The sequence below is a fragment of the Psammomys obesus genome, unplaced genomic scaffold, assembly GCF_907164565.1.
Source record: "Psammomys obesus unplaced genomic scaffold, mPsaObe1.curated_primary_1811, whole genome shotgun sequence".
Classification (NCBI taxonomy): domain Eukaryota; kingdom Metazoa; phylum Chordata; class Mammalia; order Rodentia; family Muridae; genus Psammomys; species Psammomys obesus.
Window position 1 is genome coordinate 4719391 of NW_026590859.1, and position 24539 is coordinate 4743929.

Genomic DNA, 24539 nt, shown 5'->3' on the forward strand with positions numbered 1-24539 from the left:
GGCAGCTCTGGATGGAGAAGGAGGCTGCTGAGACAATGCAAGTTCTGCACACCTCGAGGGATATAGCACTGGGATCACAGCACTCAACATGCGTGTGGGAAAGTGGAGGCTCAGGTGCTTCCCACACAGAACAGAATTCTTGGTTTCCAGAGTTACATGTGATGTTCATGGATATCAGGAAAGACCGCAGAACACAGCAATGAGGACGTTTGCTGAGAAACAGTTAAGCCAGAGGACTGGCACTCTGAAAGGGGCTGATCTCGACCACACAAAAGTGGGCTACAGTCTCCTTGATGGTGTCAAGGCCACCAGGCAAATTCAACGGCAAAAGAACTAGAACTATGCATGAGTGTGACAATGTGGGTGCAGAAGGCGTGGCTATCTCCTTGCTTGGCCCTTCTAGCCCATCCTTGCTAAGGCTGCTGGTAGGCCTAGACTATGAGATGTACTTTAAGGTCCCAGCAGGGACCGGTTGCAGTGCCTGGTTTGAAAGAGCCTGAGCTGCACGGAGGGAAAAAACTATGTGTATTGACTTGGGTCCCCAGTTCTGAGCAGCTGCCTTCTCCGGAGGCACCTGCTGTCCAGCCATATTCTACCCTGCTTGGATTGCCCACGGTGGGAGTGGAAAGACAGCTTCTCTCGGGCGTTTCCATCCCTGATGCTCTTTGAACCCAAATTAAACACCTTGGGGGCCCATGAGGCAACTGCATTCTGCTGGGAAACGCCTTTTGAAAGCAAGCAAAGGAAAGGCGAGGGGCAGAGGGGGCCCTCGGCACGCCATCTCCGAGGTCAGGCCATGAGGAAGTGCCCTCAATCAGATTTATTATCTTTATTTCTGAACTAAATTAAATAGACATCCGGATACATGCCATCTCGGAGTGCCTTCCAAAGCCCCTCTAATTACCCTGGCCTCTCATTTGCCGTCAGATGGCACGACCCAGGAGCGCACGCAGGGTTAGCCAACTGTGAGCGGAAACAGGCAGAGCCTGTGGCAGCATCTTCTCTTTTAAGTTGCTCATCACTCTGCTCCCCACTTCTGAATCTACTCCACATCTAACACGGAGGGGCACCTGGGCAAATTGGGAACAGCTGGGCTCTTCCGAACTCAGAGCCGAGAGCCAGAAAGGCACTGATGTGGCCTACCCATCCTCGAAGTTAAGCCTTTACAGTCAATTTGGGACTGATCGTCTCTCTAGGAACGTGGACAGCAGTAGACTGCACTTAAACTTCTCTCCCTCCTGACTGGCTTTCGTCTCTTCCTATGGCTTCTAGAGGATCAAGGGAAAAGAATGAATGGAAACAGGGGACCACAACTCCACAGAAGCACTCGATTTAATAGGACTAAGCCATTCAGAGAAAGCATGAACTAAGCATTCACTTACTCGGTGCAGATCTTGTTCTGTTTGTAAAATTTGTGCCGTATTGTAAATAACCGAGAAATGTACTTGGCATTTTCGATATCATCCTTGGAAAAAAAAAAAGATGGGAAAAATGAGCATCTGTTTGATTAGATATTTGCTTCATGAAGATTGCTCTGCACAGACATTAATCCCTCCCCTGTCATCTGAAGAACAAAATAGTAAGCCAGACCAAGAAGTGAATCAACCATTGATTTCCATAGTGCTACCATGGCCAGCAGAGACAGCAGAAATGACCGTTGCTAGTGAATTCTTCACGTCAGAGGCTCTGGGTCAGCAGTGAGAAATGAACAGGTTCCACTAATTCTGAGCCAGAACTTTCAAAATAAATAACTGAATGAAGGCAGCGCCTGCAATCAACACCAATGTCATTCAGCCAGAGACAGAGTGGTGAGGGCACAGCCTCAGCTCCAGACAGTGTGGGTCATGAGCAAACTCAGGAATCCAGGCCAGCCAGCAGCAGACGATGCAATAAGACATGATTAGAAGTCACCTGAGTGACCAGAGTGCTGGAGCACACTGGACAAACAAATCTTAGTGCCAGGGCCAAAGGGAGCACTCATCACTTGCAAGAAGTCATGCAGGACCAGGCAAGTACTAGAAAAAAAAATCTCTCTAATAGCACTGAGCTCCTTATGGAGTGCAGGTGTGTCCTATATGCAGCCATGGACCCCAGGGCTCTGAGGAACATAACCCGAAACTGCCATAATGAGGGAAGGGTGCGCAAGCGCACACGTGCGTGCGTGTGTGTGTGTGTGTGTGTGTGTGTGTGAGAGAGAGAGAGAGAGAGAGAGAGAGCAAAAGAGAGAGAGAGAGACTTAATTAAGCAGTCCTTAAGTGTAGACATTATAGATGGTGTGTCTCACCATCAGAAGGCTGGACGTGGAGAATGAGGCAAAGGCACTATAAGCTTTAAAAAGCCCCTCCTCAAGCTGTGCAGGCCCCTGGACTCACTGTGTGGAAGAGCGCTGTCTCCTCCTTGTCAATCAGCTCCAGCAGGATGGCTGCTTTGCTATGGGTGACACTCCCAATGTCATTCCACCTGGGCCAAAGAAACGTGACAAGGCTTACTCAAAGACGTCCATGTCATCATCTTACAGTTGTGATTTAACTATTTAACTATTCGTTCTTTTTAACAAACGCTTACACAGTCCACCTCTCAAAGGAGGAAATGGAAAGGAATGCAATACGTACTTAGGTAACAATTTGATTTAAAATATATCTGCAGAGTGACATTCATGAAATGCTTTTTTCTTTATGGGTAGCTACCAGAAAAGTCTGTGAAGTTCTTGTTACCCTGCTCCCAACCTTTTCACTGATGAGGCACTCCCCCCCCGAATGTTTTAGTGACCCCAAAGTATAGTCAAAGTCCTGTTTCAGGGCACACATTCATTGTGCCACCTTGGAGAAAGTGCACGGTGCCTGCTTACATCTCTGCACACGGGTGATCTAGACACACACACACACACACACACACACACACACACACACACGCACACACACACGCACGCACATACACACGCACATGCTTTCCTTGCCTGTTTTCAGACACCTGTCAACAGGCTGTGCAGGGACTGACTCAGTGCCGTGGATGCAGGCATGATGATGACACAGAGGCCAGCCATGTGCGGGGCATGTGGTCTGCCCAGGTCTCGGGAGAAATCTAATCCTGGAAGCAAGTTCCAGACACAGGAAATAAATGGTTGCTTCCCTTTCTACTTGGAGCCAGTTCCTGGCCATCTTTTTAATGCTCCAGCTCCCACCCATGCCTTTTGCACTCCACCATGCTCACTGGGTTTGTTTTCCTTCCTTCCTTCCCTTCTTCCTTCCTTCCTGTTTTTTTAAGCAAAAGGTTTCAAGTATTCCAGGCTGATCTCAAACTTATAAGTAGCTTCAAATGACCTTGAACTTCTGACCCCCTGGATCCCCCCCCAACACAGTGCTTATATGCTGCCCAAGACTGGCTTCTTGCAGGCAGGCAAACAGTGCACAATCTGGGCTCCATCTCCAGCTCTTTAAGACTCAGCTCTGGAGCCTCATGCTCTAACAAGCCCTTCCTCATTCCCTGTACCCACCCTGTCTCAGAGCTGCTGGGGTGCTCACTCCCCACCACCCTGTTCTCAACTCTGGGATTAGATCTCTCCCAGGACTCTGGCAGACTGCAGGCTCCTCACCCAGTGTGTCTCCAGGTCTGCAGTCTCTGCCCTGGGCCAGCCTCCTGCAGAAGTCGGTCCTTACATCCTGTCTAAGGCGGGAAAAGCAGCTGGTTGGATCTTCCTTAGAGCAGACGCAGTTAGACACTGAGGAAAACCCGACTCCCTGAGTCAGGGACCGGTGACACAGGGTCATCACACTTATCCCTGTCACCTGCCCACTCCAGAACAGCCGTGCTCCCCACACAGGCCTGGGAGTCCTCTCCCCTCTCTACATGCTCCCTGACACAGACACCTGGCTGAGCAGCTGTCTCCTGCTGTTAGGATCTCAAGAGACAGGAGCGGCTTCTCTCTTCCAGATAAATTCCTTCCAAACTTCAAAACTCCACAGACACTCTGCATCCTGTGCCCGCCTGGAAACAGCTCTCGAGGGAATGGAACAAGCCCTGCCAGGGGCTTCCGGTTCTGACATTTGCATGTGAGTGTTTCAGTTCAGCAGCAAATGTGTGTGTGTGTGCTTGTGTGTTTGTGTGTGCGTGTGTGTGTAATCCAGGGAACAACTGTGGTATCATTCCTCCGTCACCATCCACCTTGGATTTTTACAGTCTCTCCCTGGTCTGGAACTTGCCAAGGACATTAGCCTGGCTAGCCAGTGAGCCGCAAGGATCCACCTGCCTCTACCCCCCCCCCCCCCGCCTTGGTTTCCAAACCCTTTTCTTTTTTTTTTTTTTTTTTTTTAATGTGGGTTCTGGAGAAGAACTCAGGTCCTTGCAAGACTTGACCAACTGAGACACTGTTCCCCAGCCCTTAAAAAGTTTAAGTCCTAAGGTCTCTGTCTTCATCCTAGCTTCAAACAGCAAGGGGGTGAAATCATAAAGATAATGGTGGGATGGTTTGGGCTAGAAAAGGTGTAGAAATGCAGTTTTCTGGATCTCTATCTGATCCAAACAGCTCATGCTGGAAGCTTCCGGGCCGGAGAAGCCTGCGCTTTGCCTGCTAGAGCTGTGATTTATCCCCTGCCCCAGACGCACTGCTACTTCCATCAGATTCTGTCAATCAGCACATGGCCATGCTGCCCTAGTACACACAGGTGAGCATGCTGACATCACGGAACCTACAGGCAGCCGTGCAAAGAGCCAGCTAGTGGGCATGCATGGGATGGGAGACGTTCACCGCACCCCTGGCCAGGGTCTGCTTGTACTACATGAAAAAGGAGGTTAAAGAGTCCACAGAATTAAAGAAAAACTCAGGTCGCCTCCTTTGTTACCTCTTCTAAGGTAGGCCTTTGCAAGCCTTGCAGGCCTTTTGTTAGTTAGTATATAGCTTGTACTAGTTCAGCGCATGGTCAGATACAGGGTTCGGAGCTGTGGAAAGAGCACCGTTTCTGTCTAATGGCCAGGGGCTGTCCCAACAACAGCAACCAGAGGGCCTGAACCTGCTCTTCCCACACTCGGGTCCGCCCCATTGACTCAGTGGACTTGAAATGCACATTTCCTGCAGTCAGGGAGGAAGGAGTGGAGCTTCAACTCCTTTCCCTAGCCTGAACTCCACTAATTTCATCTGAACCAAGAAAATGCAAGTCACTCAGGTCCAGCGTGGCTCTCAACTCACTGCTCAAAACAGTCACTGGCAGCCTATGGCCTGTGACGGGAGGGGAGGAGAGATTACCTGTATATCACGGCCTGTCTTCCGATTCTGTTCCTCACGAAAATGCCCATGAAGAAAATGCCGAGCTGCACGCTGTTGCCATGGTTGTCCTGAGGAAGAGCAACAGAGGCATTCGTCACCACCATGCCCATATCAAACATTCACAAGAGCCAAGGTCACCCAGCCTGAGGGAGATGGAGACACGGTGTGGAGCGGCGAGCACAGACTGCACGCGTGGAGGACTACTGCAGACTTTAACAGGGGACTCTGGCGCTGGTAACTGGGCCTCAATGTGCTAAGTGAAATAAAGGCACGGGGGGCAAACACTGTACTCGCTGAGATGGGGTGGAGCTCTCCAGAGCAGGGAGTGGGGTGGCATGCAGCAGAGCTCAGGGGGGCAGGGGTGAGGGGATGGGGGCCAAGACAAAAGCTTCCATTGGCAACAAAGCCAGGGACCCACTAAAGCCAACAGCTACACCTGCAAAACAGGTGTCATATTTGCTCCACAAGAGAATGCCCAGACTGTGAGCTGGCTTTATCTCCCCACAGTACATGCAGCTAGATCTCTAAATATTCTGTACAACATAAATGCATATCACTGAATTTGTCGTTTTAAAAATGCAGACACCTACAAGGCAAGAGCCAGCACCAACCTTAAGCATTTGTCTGCAGTCTGCCCTCAGGCACCCTACCCATCCAAGCCCACAGGTGGGATGAAGCCAGTTCTGGCTGCTTCCTAAATGCCCGGCAGTGCTGGGCTGCGGTGCCCGCAGGATCCTGAATGGCTTGTGTCTTTCTTTTCCGCATTCTTTTTAGAGACAATTTTTAGGATTATCCTCAAATTTGTTGCCCTCTACTGAATTTTTAGTTAGTTTCCCTTTTTCTTTCATTCTCCTTTTTATTATTATTATTTTTTTAAAGAAAAAGCTCTCCACCCACACTCTTTGAAGACCTGGGTATCGCTTGGGTTTGTGGAAAATCTCTCCTACTCTTGCTGCCCCAACCCCAAACCCCACCCCACCACAGCTCCACCTGGGGTCCAAGTCCTGCTGTCTCTCCAGTCCTTCAATGCTGGCCCTCATGCCCTCGGCCATCCCACCCCCATAAGCATCCCCTTCCTTCCCTCAAGCCCCTCTTTTCAGGGCCCAAATTACTCAGATATGAAACATTCCAGTGGCCTGCTATTTTTTTCCTCCTGTCTCCCACTTTCCATGAGCAGGCCTTGATGATCTTTCCTCCGTTTCACCCTTTAATTTCTGTTATCTTCCACCTGTACTGTGTAATTTTTAAACGCTTATTTTTGTTTCAAGGGTCTTTTGCCTGCATGTGTGTCTGTGCTCTGTATGCATGCCTGGTTCCCACATGAGACAAGGAGGGGGCAGACTCCCTAGCACAATAGTGAAGGACATCCGAGCTGTCCTGGGAGCTGGGAACCAAACCTGGGGCCTCTGCAAGAGGCTTGTTTCTGATTTCTGAAAAAATTTTACTGTCTTAATGATAGTTTTGTTTTGTTTTAAGGGTCTTATTATCACACACTGTCAAGAAACTCACTGTGTGGCCAGGACTCCTTCTCCCACCTCCCCAGCGCTGGCAGGACAGACATCTGGCACTGTCTAGCTTACAGGACGGAAGATGAACCCAGGACTCTGTGTGCCAGGTAAGCGCTATACCAAATGACTCTTCCCGAAGCGCCTGCCTCTGCCAGGCTGCTGGGTTCTCATCACATCAGCCCCTGATGCAAACAGCTGGGCATCCCACAGGGAATGCCTGGCTGTCCGTTCACACTAACGGTGTACTCTCAGGGTGACTGGGAATTCTGTGACACGGGTCAGCCTTGTGAACTCCACTGGCTGGCCGCCTGCAGGCCCTCTGCTAAAGACTCGGGGATGCCTTGTGTTCAGCTTGTGTTCTTGGGCCAGTAAGACGCCTCCCACCCATTTCTTGGGACACCTGGCTGCCAGGGTTGTGAGAACAGAGCGGGTGTTATCACCAGGTCCCCTGCTTTCACCAGAACAGGAAGTTTTCCTGGTGCAAGAGGGGTGGTCATGACAGCAGGAACAAAGATGGAAGGCAGGACTTCCATCCCTCGGGGATAGGGACCCTCCCTCAAAGCTGATGTCACAAGTCTAGGGCCTCTGTTACTATGGGAGCACTCAGCCAGCAGTGTGTGGAGAGTGAAGAAGGGCAGACGGTGCTCAGGGAGGGCTGGGACATTTCGGGGAACCGCCTATGGGAAAGCTGGCTCCAAATGGAAGCACACACAGGGACCACACTGTCTATCTCTCTGTCTATCTCTGTACACGCTGCTGTCTACTTGTGCAAGCTTCTTCCAGGCAGACCACCCCACCCCCACCAGCTTCACCTCCCACCTGCCATCCTCGGCCACCAAGAATCATGCAGTCTCTGGATGGTCACCTCCATCAGGGACAGATATACTGGGGGAATCTAGCAGCTCAGTCAAGTTCCCCTCCAAAATCAGCTGAACCTGCTAGAACACACTGAAGCTACACAGCAGACTTCAGCACTAGCTTAAGGTTCCGCCCTTCCTAGAATTCAGACACTAAACAGAAACAAGCAAATGGCGGCAACAGCGAAACCCCAACTCCCAGGCAAAGAAGGTGCTGTCATAGAAGAGAGAAGAGTTCACTGATTTCTCAGTGACTCAGAAGTCATGACTGTACCTGGGCTGCTGTGAGTGCGCTGCAGAGGGCCTCGCCAGGCGAGGCCGCAGGAAAATGGATGACAGCCCCGCCAAGGGCGGCCATCAGAGAAGCAAGAGAGAAAGTGAGCCAGCCGTTCAGCCCTTCCCACCACTCGCCACCCGCTTTATTCTGCTCGATGCCCACAGGCAGTTCTCATTAAGGCAAACTGCAGGCGAGCAACAGAGCAGGAGCAGAGTGTGCATGAGGCAGCCAGAGGGGTCAGCGCGGAGTGGAGAGTGTGCCGAAGTTCACAGGCATCTCCCAGACCGCCGGGATGTGCCAGCCGTGCTAGGTTTCAGACAGAACTCCGTCTTTTGAAGAGTCCGTCAGGAGGGGGTTAAATGCATTACGGTTAGGGGCTCCATGGTGCGTCCAGCCACACCCACGCCAGTGGGTGGGACAGACAAAAAGGATGAGGTGCACTGTAGCGATTTCCTAGGCATGGTTTCCACAAGATGCCCACCACACACAGCTCTGCAGAGCTGGAGAAATGAAACTCAGTTGCGGATTAGAGAAGTTTCAATCTGCCGCACAACAACCGTCCCCAAGGCCAAAGAAAAGTAAAGAGAAGAAGCACAAGAAGAAAACTTGACACTTTAAGGTGATGGACACTCATGCGTGGACTCATCTAGATGGCTGTCCGGTAACTGAAGATGATCTGCTGAAGATCAAACCCACAGTCTCTGAGCTAAGAAAGCGTTTGCTTGGCCTAATGTGAGCTTAGCGCTTAACTGCTGTGTTTAGGATGAGGAATGTCCTCTACAAGCTCATGTCTTTGAAAACTTCATCCCCGGCTGGGAGGACTGTTTGGGAGGTTACGGAACCTTCAGGAAGCAGAACCTCGCTGGAGGAAGCAGGCCACTGGGGACAAGGCCTGAGGCGTCATAGCCCAGCTCTACCTCCTGTTGACTCTGCATCCTGGCTGCTTCTGCGATATGACTGGCCGCCTCACAGGCCTTCTCCAGCACCATGGACCGTACCCCGTGAACTGTGAGCTAGAATAACCCTTCCTCCTTTAAGTTGCTCCTTGTCGGGTCTTTTGTGCCAGGGAGGAAAAAGTAACTAATGCATCAACTAATGTCACGTGACACTAAGAAGCTGAAGGAATCCACAGTAACTTTGAAAACATGCAGGGGCGGGAATGGTGTGTTACCTTCACCGGGAAGATCTCCTGCCCAAATCCATCCAAACGTTCTACTTCATTGATGTACATCAGCTCGGCTTCTGCGGGCAGGATCCCACTACAATCGGCACAAAGCGAAACGGTTAGCAGTGCCAAGTCAGTGGAAGCCCCCAGCATCCTAGGGGCAGCTCCCAGAGCTGTGCCAAGGCCTGGGTTTTGGGGACAGCAATCGTGTCCACCTGGGAAGTGTGGCACTGAAATCTGGCTGCCTTTTACTAAACAGAGGGTGAGAAAAGGAAGGCAAATTACTCAGTTAAGAGACAAAGCCTGAAAAGCAATAATTATCCCACAAGTCCCCGTGGACAATGCCGTCTGCTTTATGAAGGTGCCATTTTGCTCACGACTATGAAAATTCACAATTTTAAGATGGAAAACTTTCATAGGAGGAGGAGGGAAGGTGGAGGGGAAGGAAGAGAAGATGGAAAGGGAAGAGGGGTGGAGAGGAGGATGGAAGCAGAGGAGCAGAGCCAGGAGAGGGTGGGGCATGAAGGCCCTGCCCCCCGGAAGTGCTGCGCTGGCTGAACAGGCTGTCAGTCTCCACCTGCCTTACCTGTGGGCTTTGTGCTCCTGGGCCACCTTCTGGGTCAGCTCCTCCAGAACAGCCTCCTCCAGGGCCAAATCCTGAAAAAAGAGGAGCACTCAGACCAGGGGTGGTGTCTGTCAGTGGCTCCCTTGTCAGAGGTCCCCAGTGACAACGCCCCCCCCCTCCAGACCCTGCACACACGCAGAAGAATGGGCTCAAGAGTTTGGCTTCTGCTACTGCAAACAGCTCTTCACCTCAGACAGTGGGCCCAGGCCAGTTTTTTCTATCTGTCTTCTTCTCTGTCTGTCTGCCTCCCACATATACTTTTATTAACTGCTTGGTAAGTACTTGTGTAGTTTGTGTGTATATATTCATGCGCACAGGCATGCGCACACGAACATGCGTGTACAGGTATGGAAGGTAGAGAGCCCTCGGTTCTTGCTCCTACACTGAGGAGGTGTGCCCATCTTGGTGGATTGGGTTGTTGTTTGTAATTTTTTGATGAAGACAAGGACTATCTGTAGCCTGGAGCAGGTAGGCTAGGCCAGTTAGCCAGAGAGCACCAGGACGTGCCTGGTTCTGCCTCCCAGCCACGGGATTGCAAGCCAGCTTTTCTTTTACACGGGTTCTGAGAATCAAACTCATGTCTTAGCAAGCACTTTCCTGCCCAGCTGTCTCCCAGGCCTGTGGTTTGTGTTTTTAATGATTAGGGCAGAAGCCACTGAGTTTCCAAACCAGCCTTTTTAGGAGGTGACCACTGGAATCAATGTGCCAGGACTTCTGTCTTCCTCTAAAATCCTAGGCGGTGAATTTAAACTGCACGGTGGCAGAGCTGGTTCCTTCTGGCATTCCTCGCTGCTCAACTGAGGGGCTGGAATGAGTCTCAAGGAACTTTTGTAGGACCGCACATGTGTGGCTGTCTCCTTAGTGTCCTAGCCAAGAGGAACACATGGCTCTCAGGCACCAAGAGGGCAAAGCATGCACCTTTGGCTTCTGAGCTCTCTCTGGAGGTGATGGCTAGAGTCTCTGAGCCACATCCTGCTGAGGAAATGTGAGTCTCCCTGCTCATCCTATCCGGGGTTTAGGGCTGAGGCTGACATCTGGACGGATCCATACAAAGTGGAAGCATGAGGACCTCAGGCCTATCCTTAGACTCTATAAGAAAGAACACTGGCTTGGGTGGCTCGTGGCCTTCAGTACAGGTGCCGGAGCAGTGGGAACTGGTGAAATGGTTGGCTGGTGCAGCTCACAGACTGGAAAGGTGGAAACTGGGTCTCAATGGCCTGAGGACGTAGCCTAGTGGGTGAGCTCCAGGCAAACAAGACACCCAGACTTGAAACCCAAGGTAGACCATTGCTCTAAAAATGATATCCAAGGCTGCCTTTTGGATACACACACACACACACACACACACACACACACACACACACTTTTAAATAGCACTTAGATAGAAGTTTACTCCCAGTGTCTTAAGCCTGCATGGGTGCAACCCTTACACCACCCCCAAAATGGACCCTTAACTATTAAGAACTACTCCATCTCAAAACTGCTGTGTGAGAAATTGGTATGGCTGAAAGCTGAAAAACTGAGCCCATAGCTACAGAAGTTCTGCTCTGAGGATTCTAGCTGGTTGTAAGCTCCTGAGAAACAGAAAGAAGCAGGTGGACGGAATGGGCTCTTTATTTGTCACGTTACTGAAGGCCATCTATGGCCACTGAGAGGACCGTAAGGAAGTCAGCAAGCTTCCTGTTGTGAGGCTGGAGGAGTGCTGTGTCCTGAGACACTGGCTGTGTGCACGCATCTTAGATAGCCTAGCAGGTGCTAATTCTGAAAGGCATAAAGGGACAGAATAAACTAAGTAAGATCAAACGGCTCCATTAAACCTTCAGTTCCGACTTTGAAAATCCCCAAAGGCACCCTTCTGCTATTATACTCAACTCAATGCCTCCACCTGCATGTATGTGTGAGGGGGAGCAGGGGGCTGAGGTATGCACGCCCCAGAGATGTGTGAGTGTGGCAGGGGCTGCACAACAAACGGCAGGGTGTGTGCCACAGCCACACACCTGTGGAACGTCTGTGCACTTTGTTCTTTCCTCTGCTGAAGAAATGGCACCTGACAACCCGGGGACTAAGCAAGATCAAACAGGGCCGATCGTCCTGTCTTCCCTCCCCCGGCAGAGGAATGCATGCTTGCTCCCCTGTGAAAGCTCCAGTAGAGCTAAGCAGAGAGCTGACAGCTTTCCATGGCTCCCCACTGCTTGCACAATTAGGCCGACACCTGGGCCTGGCATCTGGGCTTTCTTCAGTGGGACCCAGCCATTCCTTCCAAACCTCCTCCCCTGAGAGGTCAGAGCCTCAGGCAAGCTTCTGCTCACAACACAGCTTCTACTGTTTCCATTTCCACTCGTGCCCTCAGTTCTGGGAAGAGCCCCACAGCACCACCACGGAATGGCTCTCACCGACCTCCACGGCGCCCTCCCTCCCCTGGACTTACCCTTCTGCTGGGGGTGCCCTCGGACCTTCTGCATGTTCTGTCTACACTGCTTCTCCTGCAGTTATCTGTATACCATCCTATCTCATTCCTTGCTCTACTTCACCTGCTAGCATACAGGCAGCAATCCCTCACATCCCGTGAGGAACCAGTCATGGGGCTTTTGCACAATGGCCCTTCCACATTCATAATACAAAGTAAGTGGTCAACAAATACTGACTGAACTAAACTCGGTGCACAGCAGGTAACTTTCACACTATCGAACAAGAAGCTTTGATTATACAAAACTGGTTAACAGCAGTTTGTCCCTCTGCTTCTCCTGTTGGCCTACATTTCAAAATGCACACAGTGGCATTATCAACTCATATTTACATATAATAGGGACAGAAACTGTAATAGTTACTGTAGTAACGACACATCCAAATGACTGGTTACTGAGAATTTACCCTGGACTAACTTAGGTACATACCCGTCCAGGCATTTTCCTTGGTCATCACAGCGGGATTTACTCTCATCTCAGAGGGAAGACTGAGGCTTAGAGTAATCCACTAACCTGCTCCAGGCTGTATGGCCAGTAAGGCTGTCAGCCCCAATACAGCCTTGGCAGCATCCAGCAACTGTGTGGTAAACTTTTAGACCACAGACCACCCAGGACAGACCATGGCAGGATGGAGCGGAGAAGCATACTCAGAAGAGAGGTGAGGGCTGGGGTCCAAGCCAAGACACACTCCCAACCCAGCACAGGCGGCCACCAGCTTTACACTCAGCGCTTCGCAGGGAGACTGTGCAGGAAGATAGAATTACTTCTGCTCGTCCCACACAGCAGCCCCTGGACACACCACGACCACCAGGATAAGGCCAACACAGCTAGGGAACTCAATCTCTAATTTTATTTTACTTTAAATTTGAATAAAAACACCCCCTTGGGGCTAATGGGGAACCACTCTGAAGAGAGCAAGCTTAGATCTAAGAACAATGATCTCAGGCAGGCTAGCTTGATAGCACAAGTTCAAGGCCGACCTAGGCTACATAGTGAGTTCAACATTATCTTGGACAACTTCGTGAGACCTTGTCTCAAAATTTAAAAAAAAAAAAAAAAAAGTACAAAAACAGCTGGGAGCATGCTTTGCCCCCCAGGGTACCTGTCTGGCCAAGTTCATCCCTTTAATGGGGAGAGGGCGGGCGGCAGGGCTGTTAGAGAGAACAGTGGAGAAGGGCCTATGGCCGGGTGGGCAGTGGGCACTACTTGGCAAGCTGAGCTTCAGAAGGCTCTTGTTCAGGGCAAATGCAAGGCCACGGACAGGACAGTGCCGGGGTCCCGAGGAAAACCTCCAGGAAGGCGCTCCTCAGCTACCCATGTGTCTCAGCACAACTCACTGGAAAGAGGCGCCAGGACCTGGGAACTGCAGACTCCGCCCTTTGGACTCAGACGGGCGCCCATAACGGTCTCTGTTAGATGCGGCAGTGGCCACCACACAGGATCCAAGAACTCTCACTCCTCAGAAGCCTTGGGTCTCAGCCACCATGATTCGGTCCCCTCCCAGGAGATATAGCAAAAGTGACAGCGGACTCTTTCCCAAATTCCTCTCTTCTCTGTCCTGATCATGCCTGTCGCCTCTGTTCTAGCTTTCACACACACAGTGCCCTTTGAGACACAGCTGACACCCCAGTCATGCTGAGGCTGTTCTAAACCCTGAGGTGCAAAGCCTGAGTGTACTTCCGGATCTGTGAATCCGCACTCTGACTTGGGGAGTCTCGCCCTGGGGACGGGCAGGGCCCCAGTCAGTTCCTGCATAGCTTCAGGCTTCATTGCCGGGCGTCTGTTATGCAGGTCAGTATTTGGAACAAAACAACTGAACAAAAAAAAAAAAAAAGGAAACGAAGAGAAAACCGAGTGAATGACTGTCTCTGCAACGGAGCACACACGGGGCTGCTGGCAGCTCAGCTCCTCCACACTCCATCTTGAGTGTGCAGACACCCTCACTAGAACTCCTCTCAGGAAAGCCACAGATTTCCCCAGGGGTGATGCCTTTTCCAGTCAGCTCAGGACTGGGCAGTTCAGTTCACTGGTTCATTCCAGAAATGTGTAGGTGCACCTACTGTGTGGCAGACGGCAGGGGGACCCAGGCCTGGCACTTTTTTAACTGGCACACGTAAATAACCGGAATGAAGAAGTTCAAACGTGGGAGGGACTGGGAAGCGCTCGCCCAGCCCAGGAGCAAGTGTGTGAATGGGACATGCTGGGCAGACAGTAAACTGTTCCTAAGGAGCGGGCAGGGGAACAGCGACCTCAATGACACATAAATCCAGCAGAGCACTTGCCAGCAGAGGATACCAACTCCCAAGACCCGGGGAAACTCAGTATGTTCAGAGGAATGTGGAGGGGTGACGAGCACTCAGCAGAAGTGTCTCCAGGACAGGCAGTAGCCATATGCACTCCTGAGAAGATCTTGTCTCTTCTGGACCTTCCTCATGGCTGTGCTGACACATACCCTAGCAACTGAGTGGTGGTCACAAGTCCCTTCTCCCCACGCCCTCACTAACATTCATGATCGTTCACTGATGGCAGTTATCCCACCAGGAATGAAGCAGCACACCATTATAGATATTTCCTCATGATCAATGATGCTGAATATTCTTCACATGCCTCTTGGATTTTATTTTTATCTTCTTTTAAGAAAGGTCACGTGCCCATTTTGTAACAGGGTTATGTGTTTTCTTATTATCACATTTGAGTTCCCACAGATTTGGAGACAAGTCCCTTGTCCAAGATATTTGCAAATGTCTTCTCCTCATGGGTGAGCTTTGCTGTGCAGAAGTTCTTTAGTTTGATGTGACCCCTGCTGCTTTTTAATTCCTTGTACTTCAGGGGTCATATATCAGAAACCATTGCCAAGACAAAGATCTTGTAGCATTCCCTCTGTCTTCCTCTAAGAGTGTTAAGGTCACACAGGGCTTATGTGTGAATCTTACTCCACCTGCAACTCACTCATACACTCTGGGTGAGTAAGGCCCCAATTCCGTTCCAGCTCTCCCAACTCAACATACTGAACACACTGCCCTTTCCCTTGACAACCTTGCTTTCTTTGTCAAAAGCAAATTGGTTGCATGTGTGTGTGGATTTGTTTCTGAACTCCGTTTTATTCCAGTGGTCAATGTGTCTCCTAGTGCCATGATGTGTCAGTCATGGCCACATGGTGTCTTCATTTGGTTATTATGGTTGTGATGAAACACTACGACCAAGAGCCAGCTGGAGGGAAAGCCCTTAATTAGCTTCTGTATCCATAGTCCATCACTGTGGGAAGTCAGGACAGGAACTCAAACAAGGCAGGAACCTGGAGGCAGGAGCTCAGCAAAGGCCATGGAGGATGCTGCTTACTGGCTTGCCCTTCGTGGCTTGCTCAGCTGCTTATAGACATCAGCCCAGGGTTGGCACCACTGACAGTGGGCTGAGCCCTCCTCCATCAATCACAAAGAAAATGCCCTACGGGCATGCCTACAACCTGATCTTATAGAGGCATCTTTTTCAAATGGAGTTCCCTCCTCTCAGATGTAATCTTGAATTTCTCTCATCAGTGTTTTAGAGTTGTCACGGTATGAGCCATTCCGCTCCTTGAGGGAACTCACCCCTATGTTTCACATGTGTTTATGCTCCTACAAACTAGTCCAGTTTCTGCATCTTCTCGCCAACCTCCCTACCTCTCCTCTCCTGTGGTTCTGGGGATTGAACCCATGGCTACACAAGCTAGGAAAGTGACCTACAATGAGCTACTTCCAGCCCACTCTGACCACTTGCATTCAAATGGTACAAGCAGCCTAGCTGAAATAATCACAGCAATAATAGGTAGATAGGTGATAGATAGATAGATAGATAGATAGATAGATAGATAGATAGATAGATAGACAGGTAGACAGGTAGACAGATAGATAATAGATAAATGATAGACAGATGATACAAATAAATAGATGATAGATGACAGAAAGATAGATAATAGACAAATGATTAATAGATACAGAAAAATGATAGATAGATGATAGATACAAATAGATGATTGATACATAGATAGATAGATAGATAGATAGATAGATAGATAGATAGATAGATAGACAGATAGACAAAGCTCTACATGTGAAAGGAAGAGGTAAAATAGTCTATACTTTCTGATTACGTGACAGTTACATAAAAACTCCGAGATTCTATCAAAAACATAAACAATACCATAAGAACGGATAAACTTTAAATCAACCCACAAGACCTGGTGCTATCTCTCTCTACTACCAAGGTCCTGTCTTGGGAGCAGGGGGTCAGAAAGCAGGGAGTTGGGGTGGAAAGAGACACCCTTATATCCTGATGCTTCATAAAACTCGCCCCTATGTTAAAGCATGCAGACCTCCTCCCCAGGAAGCACAGAGAATTTCAAAATAAAGAACGAAATGCCCCAGGAAAGTAAAATCCAAGAAAAAAAAATGAGCTCACCATCGGAAACAGCACATATTCTCGGAGGAATTCTTGGGAATCAAATTGGTTATAGTCTCCAAAGTCAGCTGGGAAGAAAAGACAGGGGAACAATAACAGTCATTACATAAAGACAAAGACAGAATAAATCCAGCAAACTTGTGCCTACCTATGCCTGTCTACTGCACTCTCTCAGCTGCCCATTAGACAAGAGCAGTGACAAGATACATCTGCGGGTGTCCCCACTTTCACCTAGCAACCATTAGGATATCCACCTAGCAACCATCAGTATATCTGCAGGCGTCCCCACTTTCACCTAGCAACTGTCAGTATATCTACCTGGCAACTGTCAGTATATCTGCAGGCATCCCCACTTTCACCTAGCAACTGTCAGTATATCCACCTAGCAACTGTCAGTATATCTGTGGTTGTCTCCACTTTTGCCCAGTACCTGTCAGTACTGGCATATGAACGCCACTAGATGATTTTTAGAAAGAGAGGGAAATTTGGAAGCAAGCCCTAACGGCTATTTAAGACTTTCAAACAAACCTGTATTTGTTTGTTGAGTATGTACCAGGCTGGTATCTCATGCCTGTCTGCCAAGGGGACTTTCTAAGTCAAGGTTAATGTGAAGAAATGTAGCTGGAAATGTATCTGCCGCTGGAAACCCCCACTGTAAATCACCCTTGGCAAGCAACCTCAAAGATCTTCACACCTCCTGAATGCATTTACATGTCACAAGGAGCCAGGAATTCTGCTCTTCCCCACTGCCATCTCCCAATGGTATGCCAGGGCACGTGCATACTAAATCCACAGAAATACCTTGCCTTTCTCTGCCTAGCTTTTACAAAATCCAGTCCCACATGGAAAAGGTCCTCTGGGGTCGGACTGCCAAAGTCTCTCTCTGCTTTTGAAAGGTTCCAGGGTCCAGGGTAGGATCTGGGACAGGATGCTGAGTTCTCTGTTCACTTTATCTCTTGGGTCACTGAGCTGATGTGGCTCAGGCAACCAATCAGCAAACAGCCAGGAAAGATGATTGAAAGGAAAAGTAGGGGAGGGAGCCCAGGATTCCTTCTTTAGGATTAGTGACTGGCTACACTGCTGCAAAGGTAGAGAACTTTAACTGGTCACTTTTTTTCACCTGCAGCCAGGCTGTAAAACTGCTTCTAGCAAAAAATGCAAGGGGTTGTGAAAAGGGGCTTTGTGGTCTAAGAATCCTCCTGCGTAGGCGCAGGTCACCCATGAGGCCTCTACAGGCTAAAGTAAACTTTTCCTGCTTGTCCTAGGCCAACAGTTAGAGCCTGAATCGCTGTTAACTTATTTGTAAATTGGTAAGAAAAAGAAAAAGAGGGAGAAAGTAAGCAAAGAACATTCACGCACACACGTGCAGGGGAAAAAGATGTTCCCACAAGCTCACATTTGAGATGTTGATTATAGCTGGCATTCCCTCTGCAGAAACTGCAGCAAGTTCCATAGGATCAGCCCATACATACAAATAGACAAACAATCGGACATATAGACCTGTACATATTCATATACACATTCAATGGACGATACAAAAGGAGCTCCTTACATACAGACAATTGACATACACTCATGTAAAATATGTACAAAAATTAGACAAACAGAGATATTTGCATGTAAACACATATCTATATACATATTTACAACTCATGGATGAAGCGAATTCCAGCCAGCTTTCATTCAATGGGCATCCACCACCTGGCTTCTGACAATGGTGTATAGGTGTCCTGCCACTATTTATTGTATCGTCTTTTTACCTCTGAGGCAAAGACACCAGAAAAGGAATTACCTCATAGTCAAAAAAGGCAATTAATCACAAAAACAGATGAATTCCAAATACAACAGGTTACATGTTTTAAAACTAAACATTTCTTATGAAGGTATCCATAGCATAAGTTCATAGTGAGTTCAGAGTGACAAAGGTTGACAAGGCCTAAAGGTTAACAGGATCTACAAGTTACAAGAATATATGTCTTTTCAATTAAGACTGACCTGGCTCCACATTTTTAAGCTATCTTTGGGGTGCTAATATTATCTGTCTTTCATTCCAAGAAACAAAGTAAATGTAAAATGACAGTATATAATGCCATAAGGTGACAAAGTACAAGGAATTGCAACAGAACAGTTTGTATATAATGACATAATTTGGGTTCACGGAAAGTTTAAACCAATTTGCTTATATTTATTGTGTCAAGGCTGAGGCTACAAATCTACCCTAAGCCTATCTCTTAGTGAGGCATCTGGAGGTCCACAAAGGTATTTATTGCAGCCATAAACTTTCTAAAGTTGTTTAAAATGTTCTAAAACAATTTAACTTTTAAAATGGTTTGAATCAAGTCGGGAATTTCCTAATCAGGAATTAATTCACCTGAACAGCAGGAAATACATGGAAAGCGATGATTCCCACCACACCAGATTATAGAGAGATATAGCCATGCACAAAGAATGAGTGTCAGAGACTGGAAGCAGTTCTGGGTGTATCGTGGTACAGACCTTGCAAAATAACAGACCCCCTTCCAGAAGGCCCACCTGCCTAATGAGAGCCCCTTTAACAGGATGGCTCCTGACGCCACACAAGATCTCCATTCAACAGGAAAGACTTTTATCACAAAGTGAGTAGAAGAGGGGCTGCATCTACACACAGAAAAGCCAACACCACAGAGTCGCAGAGAAAGTGAAGCTCCTTCTTCAGACAGAGTGTGGCTGCCTCTCAGGTGAGGCATTCAGAGGGGCAGAGATGACTCACCAAGCCTGTTTCAAGTTCAATCACCCATATCTCCTATCCACATTTCAATTTCTGTGGGTGTGTCCTTCTAATGGCCCAATGGGGACTGTTAGAAAAGTGAGAGAAAGCAAGAGGGAGAGGCAAAGGAGGAAGCCAAAGAACACTGTATACATGTGGAGGGTGATTCTTCCACCTGTGTGCCCGCGTAGAGGGGGGCCAGTCTCTTTTCCTTCTCAAGTGCTTCTGCAACCTGATTTCATGAGGCAGGGCCTCCCACTGAATCTGACGTTCATGGTTCTGTCCAGCAGGCCCAGGAGGCTCCAGTTCATGCACATGTGTGCTCAACTTTTATGTGTGCTCAACTTTTATGTGCGTTCTTGGGATCTGAATTCAGGTCATCATGCTGGCATGCCAGCATTTTAGCTGTGGACCCTCTCCCCAGCCCAGGAGAATGATGTTTTGAACATAACTATAATAATATAGTTAAAGGAAGTTTCATCATACAGGCAAAATGTTCACTTCAAGGACCTAATAAAAAGGGAATCCAGATTGAGACCACCAACTTCCTCAAGGGGTTTCCAACACCCAGGATGCCTGGAGTACAACAAATGAGTGAGCGCTGGGAGGAGGAGAATACACAGGGAACAGAAAGCAGAGACTCTTAAAGGAGAAAGGCCGAATCTGAAGATGAAGGACACCCTGAACTGTCTCAATCCTTTGTGTTATTGCAATGACCTCATCACCACTGCTTCTCTTTCTGTCCCTTGAGTGGACAGAAGAAATGCAATAAATATATTTTGGGCATTTTTACCCAGAGTGAAATGACAGAGGAAGCCACCTCTCCAGACATTAGCACCCAAAGGGTTTGACTTCAGTTCCAAGTATGGAATGAGAAGTCCAGCTCACAGCCCAGGCCATCAGAACCCTTCAGCTGGCAAGAAAACAAGAACTGAAAGGGAAATCAGTTTCTTTTTAAAAATTATATACTGTCTTGGGGTTGGACAGAACACTTAGCAATGAAGAACATTTGCTGTTCTTGCAGAGGACATGGGTTCAGTTCCCAGCATCCACATGGGGGCTCACAGATATCCATAGTGAACCTGATGCCCTCTTCTGGCCTCCCCCAGCATTGCACACATGGTGTGTATACACACCTGCAGGAAAAATACTCACAGACACAAAATAAAAATGTTTTACAAATTATGCACACTCTTCTCACTTTAAATATGACCAAATGCATTTAAGCCACCATTCAAATATATATATAAAGTGCAGATCTGGAGACTGGCTCGGTGGCTAAGAGCATTTGCTGCTCCTCCAGAGGAGCTGAGTTGGTCCCAAGCGCCCACACATAGTGCTTCACAGCCACCTGTAGCGCAGCTGTCACACACCTGGAACACACTCACACGTGCACACATAAACAAAGACTAAAAAAATAAAGCACACATAATGACACATTCTACAATGTAGGGAAGGCTGGAAAGAGCTGGGCAGGTTGAAAGACAAGTTCACTGCAAGTCCTGTTTTTTGCCACACGTCCATCCATGAACTTTAGGTAGTGACTCACACTATCAGGTTACAGAACATGACCTCGCTGTACAGCGGACTAAGCCTAAGAAAACACCCCCACACTCTGAAACTCAGTTTCAATTACAGGCGGGATTTAAAGACTATTTGTTCAGTTAGAACCACAACAAACAAGCATGGCTGACTTACAAGCAGCTTTGGGAAAGCTACCCTCCTGCGACCCCAAATCACTGATTTTTGCATCTTAATGCAAACCATCTTGAAGTGACCAGGGAGCCTCAGCCAGAGGTCCCTTAACCAAACCCAACTGTTGGTCTGAGAGAGCAAAGCGAAGCAGAAGATGGTGCTCCACAAGCTGACTTACCTTGCACAGCCAAGCCGGCCAGCCGGATCACCTGTTCCACTGAGCACCGTAACCTCCCTTCAAGCACATCTTTTTTGACTTGCAGGTAATACTGATATCTGTCACGGGACGAGAGGAACAAGCATTAACACACAGATCCTGGACTATGTTCACAGCACAATGTCCAGGTGGCACGGATGGTGTCACCTCTGCAGAGGATGGACAGTGACTGCTGCCTGTACCCCTCTGCTCAGTGCAGCCAGCTCACCAGAAGTGAGAAACATTCTCACCCAGTGCTTGGGGGTGTCCAGGATGAACGGAGATGGAAGATGTCACAGCAACACTCAGCAGTGCCTGCTTTCGATGGCTTAAGTCAATCTGACAAAAATCTAGACGCACCCGAGAGACGAGTTTCTGGGTATGTCTGCGGGAGGCAGGGGACGGGACTACATTGATTGCCCTAGCTGAGATAGAAATAAAATTTTAAAATAATAAAAATGAGTCTTAAAAATCAAAAATGTATACAGGTGAAAGTCTCCTAGACCAGATCACTAACTGGTCAAATAATGCGGAATTCTGTTGAAGCTTTTTTTTTAGAGCGTGGCTTCACCTCATACGTTTCCGACACATGAAAATGTAGCTGGTTTTAACTTTCCAACCTGGAGCATCTTTTCCAGAAGCAGAATGCAGACAGACAGAGGTGCAGCCTCATACGAACAGAAGCTGGAAGAGCGGGCGCTGCCCTTCTGGCTAAAGCGCTCCCTCAGAGCGCCTCACGGGGTCAGAGACCTCCTCCAGCAGGTGTCTGCTTCCAGGCTCTCACTGTCATCCCTCCCGCCAGATTGCCCCACAATGGATCCTGAAATACTAGTGGCCCTTTTGCTCCTCTAATAATCGTTCTGTACCATAACTTGATTCTGAGGTTACCCGAAGCCCACTTTCCCTCGAGACAGACAATCAAGTGAACTGACTATGGCAGTTCTATGACACACTGGCCTACTGACTGCCAGAGGGCAAGACACTGGCTCTCTGCCCACCCCAGCCCAGCCACCCTGGGTCTGCAGAGCAGGAAAAGAAGCAAAGCAAAACAGGTTAGTCTCTGGCAGGAAAAAAAGCTAGACTCAGATCTGAAGGGCAGACACTGGGAGTTACTTAATAAATCCTTTTAAATCAAACTGAATATACAACAGAAAATTACTTCTGTTTCCTGCTCCTACCTGGTCTTTTATCTGATAGAGTCATAGCCATTTTCTAGGTTTCACCATTCAGTCAGGAATTTTCCTCCTGTCCGAATCATTTGGCTATATCAGTGAATGATCACCATTGAGCTGTAGACGCCAGCCACACAGAAAACCTTTGGTCTACTTGTCTACCAACAACTACCCCTCAGTGGACACAGTTCTGATTCCTCTTACCCCAAGTCATAGCATACAGAAAAGGAATTAGTGACAAAGTCATTTGCTGGCCATGAAAAGCCAGTGTCTTCAACTCTAAAAGTGCTGGGACTAACAGGGAGGAAACATTAAGATCAATGCAAACCCCAGGGAGACCAAGGCATTATGGGTAGACAAGAAGTGAAGGGAGAGAGAAGGAAGAAAGGGAGAGGGGAAAAGAGGGAGGGAAAGAGAGGGAGAGAGAAACATAGAAAGGGGAGAGGGAGGGAGGGAGGAAAGAAGGGAGGAAGGGGGGAAAAGAGAGACTGATTCTTGCAGTAGGAAAAGGAAGCCACGGCTTGTTCCCTCATGAGACTTTGAACAAATAACACTGACGCACAACTTTATATGAACTTAGGATCCTGACAAGAGTAAATCAAAATACCCAACACTAAGAATCCTGAATGGCTACAGTAATGCATGCTGCAGTCATAACCCTCTGGCATTCTGACTTTCTCTGTGCAGACCATCGATTCCCCAATTCATATTTCCCAGTTTTCATGTTTCTCCCAAAGAGAATTTGAGGCCGGCCACAGGCACATGCTTGCCTGTCTCCCCTCCGAGCCAGGCTATAATCGTAATCCCAGTCCCTCTGTTCTCCTGTATTGCAGGAGCCCCATTAAGACCGCACATCACCTACCCCCTCTGCTTGGAAGAGTGCAGCCCCCTCCACTACAGGCAAAGCTTGCAGAGCCAATTAGGTAAATACACGAAACACCTGTGTTTAAAAACTAGCACCAGATGTGGCAGTGTGGATCTGTAATTCCAGCACTCAAGGAGCTCCGAGAAGAGGATCACAAATGCAAGGCCAGCCCAGGCTAGATAATGAACTCTGGGCCAGCCTGGGCTATATAGTGAGACCTTGTCTCGAAACAAAATGAACACCAGCTAACTGTCAATGCACAGGATTGGTGAACCTGCTGGGAGGCAGCTCAGTGAACCTGGAGAAGGAGGGAGGTCCACAGCTCTAGATGGATGCTTCTCATCTCAGAGCACAACACCCTTCTGAGTTCTACACCCAGCCTTCAAGGTTCTGTGCTCAGTGACCTCTGTCATCTCGCTCACTACGCCCCTGGACCAGTTCTCCAGGGAACAGCGCCTCACTCACTCCAGGTAACCTTCTCTTCAGGAGACCCTGGGAGGTGCCCAGGAGTCCTTTGTGGAGGAGCTTTTATCTTAGCAACCCCAGCAGTTCTTAGGGGGAGGAAACAGAGCCAGTAAGAGGATCCTTAAGTTATCAAAACCCCTTTTAAGTGCCAAGAGCTCACTGTGAAAGCAGACACTTCTTTGAAGACTAACCACTTGGAGTCTGAAGATCCTACTTTCAAAACTGAGAGGATGAGAGCAGAAAAGAGGGACAAGGAAAGGTGTCAGCTTTGCCCTGTGGGCCACACTGTCTCTCTCAGTAATGTTTAAGGGCATCAAAACCAAGAACAAAAGCCCTGCAGAGCCTATGAGCCATCTCTCAGACCAAAAGGCACCTTCAGGCTTACTGAGGAAAGCTACAATGGGAGTCTCAAAACTGACCAAAGTGTGTGTCGGGGGAGGGGCATCTCAGTTGGGAAAGGAGGCAGCTCACCTACAGTACTAATTACATGAAGTTTAAATCTCCTGTAGCATCCCTTCTCTACCGTGGGTCGTTTTCACTTAGTCCTTCAAGTCAGAGGGGCAGGCAACATGAACTTAGGAAGCATTTTTTTTTTTCTGGGAGCATGAATGCAAAATATGCTGTCATCTTAGGGAGGACCAGGCCCCAGTCTCTGCCTCACTGTCAGTTTTTAACATCGTCTAACAGGGCAGTCTTGCAGTACCCGATGGAAATGTATGTAAGGATGTTGTCACGTGTGTGCCAGAACTGGAGCTGTCTCCCATGTCACCCCAGAAGTGAAAATGATCAGTAGAGAGACTGTTAGC

At 48.6% G+C, this 24539-nt stretch overlaps 1 protein-coding gene across 1 annotated transcript in view; it reads right to left on the bottom strand.

Moving 5' to 3' along the window:
• Positions 1–24539, bottom strand: part of Ptpn14 (protein tyrosine phosphatase non-receptor type 14) — a 137928-nt gene that overhangs the window by 31389 nt on the left and 82000 nt on the right. Inside the window, 7 exon segments of the mRNA XM_055609243.1 lie at positions 1383–1465; positions 2373–2460; positions 5240–5328; positions 9074–9161; positions 9654–9724; positions 16595–16662; positions 21214–21311. Of these exon segments, the coding sequence (XP_055465218.1) occupies positions 1383–1465; positions 2373–2460; positions 5240–5328; positions 9074–9161; positions 9654–9724; positions 16595–16662; positions 21214–21311 (585 nt within the window).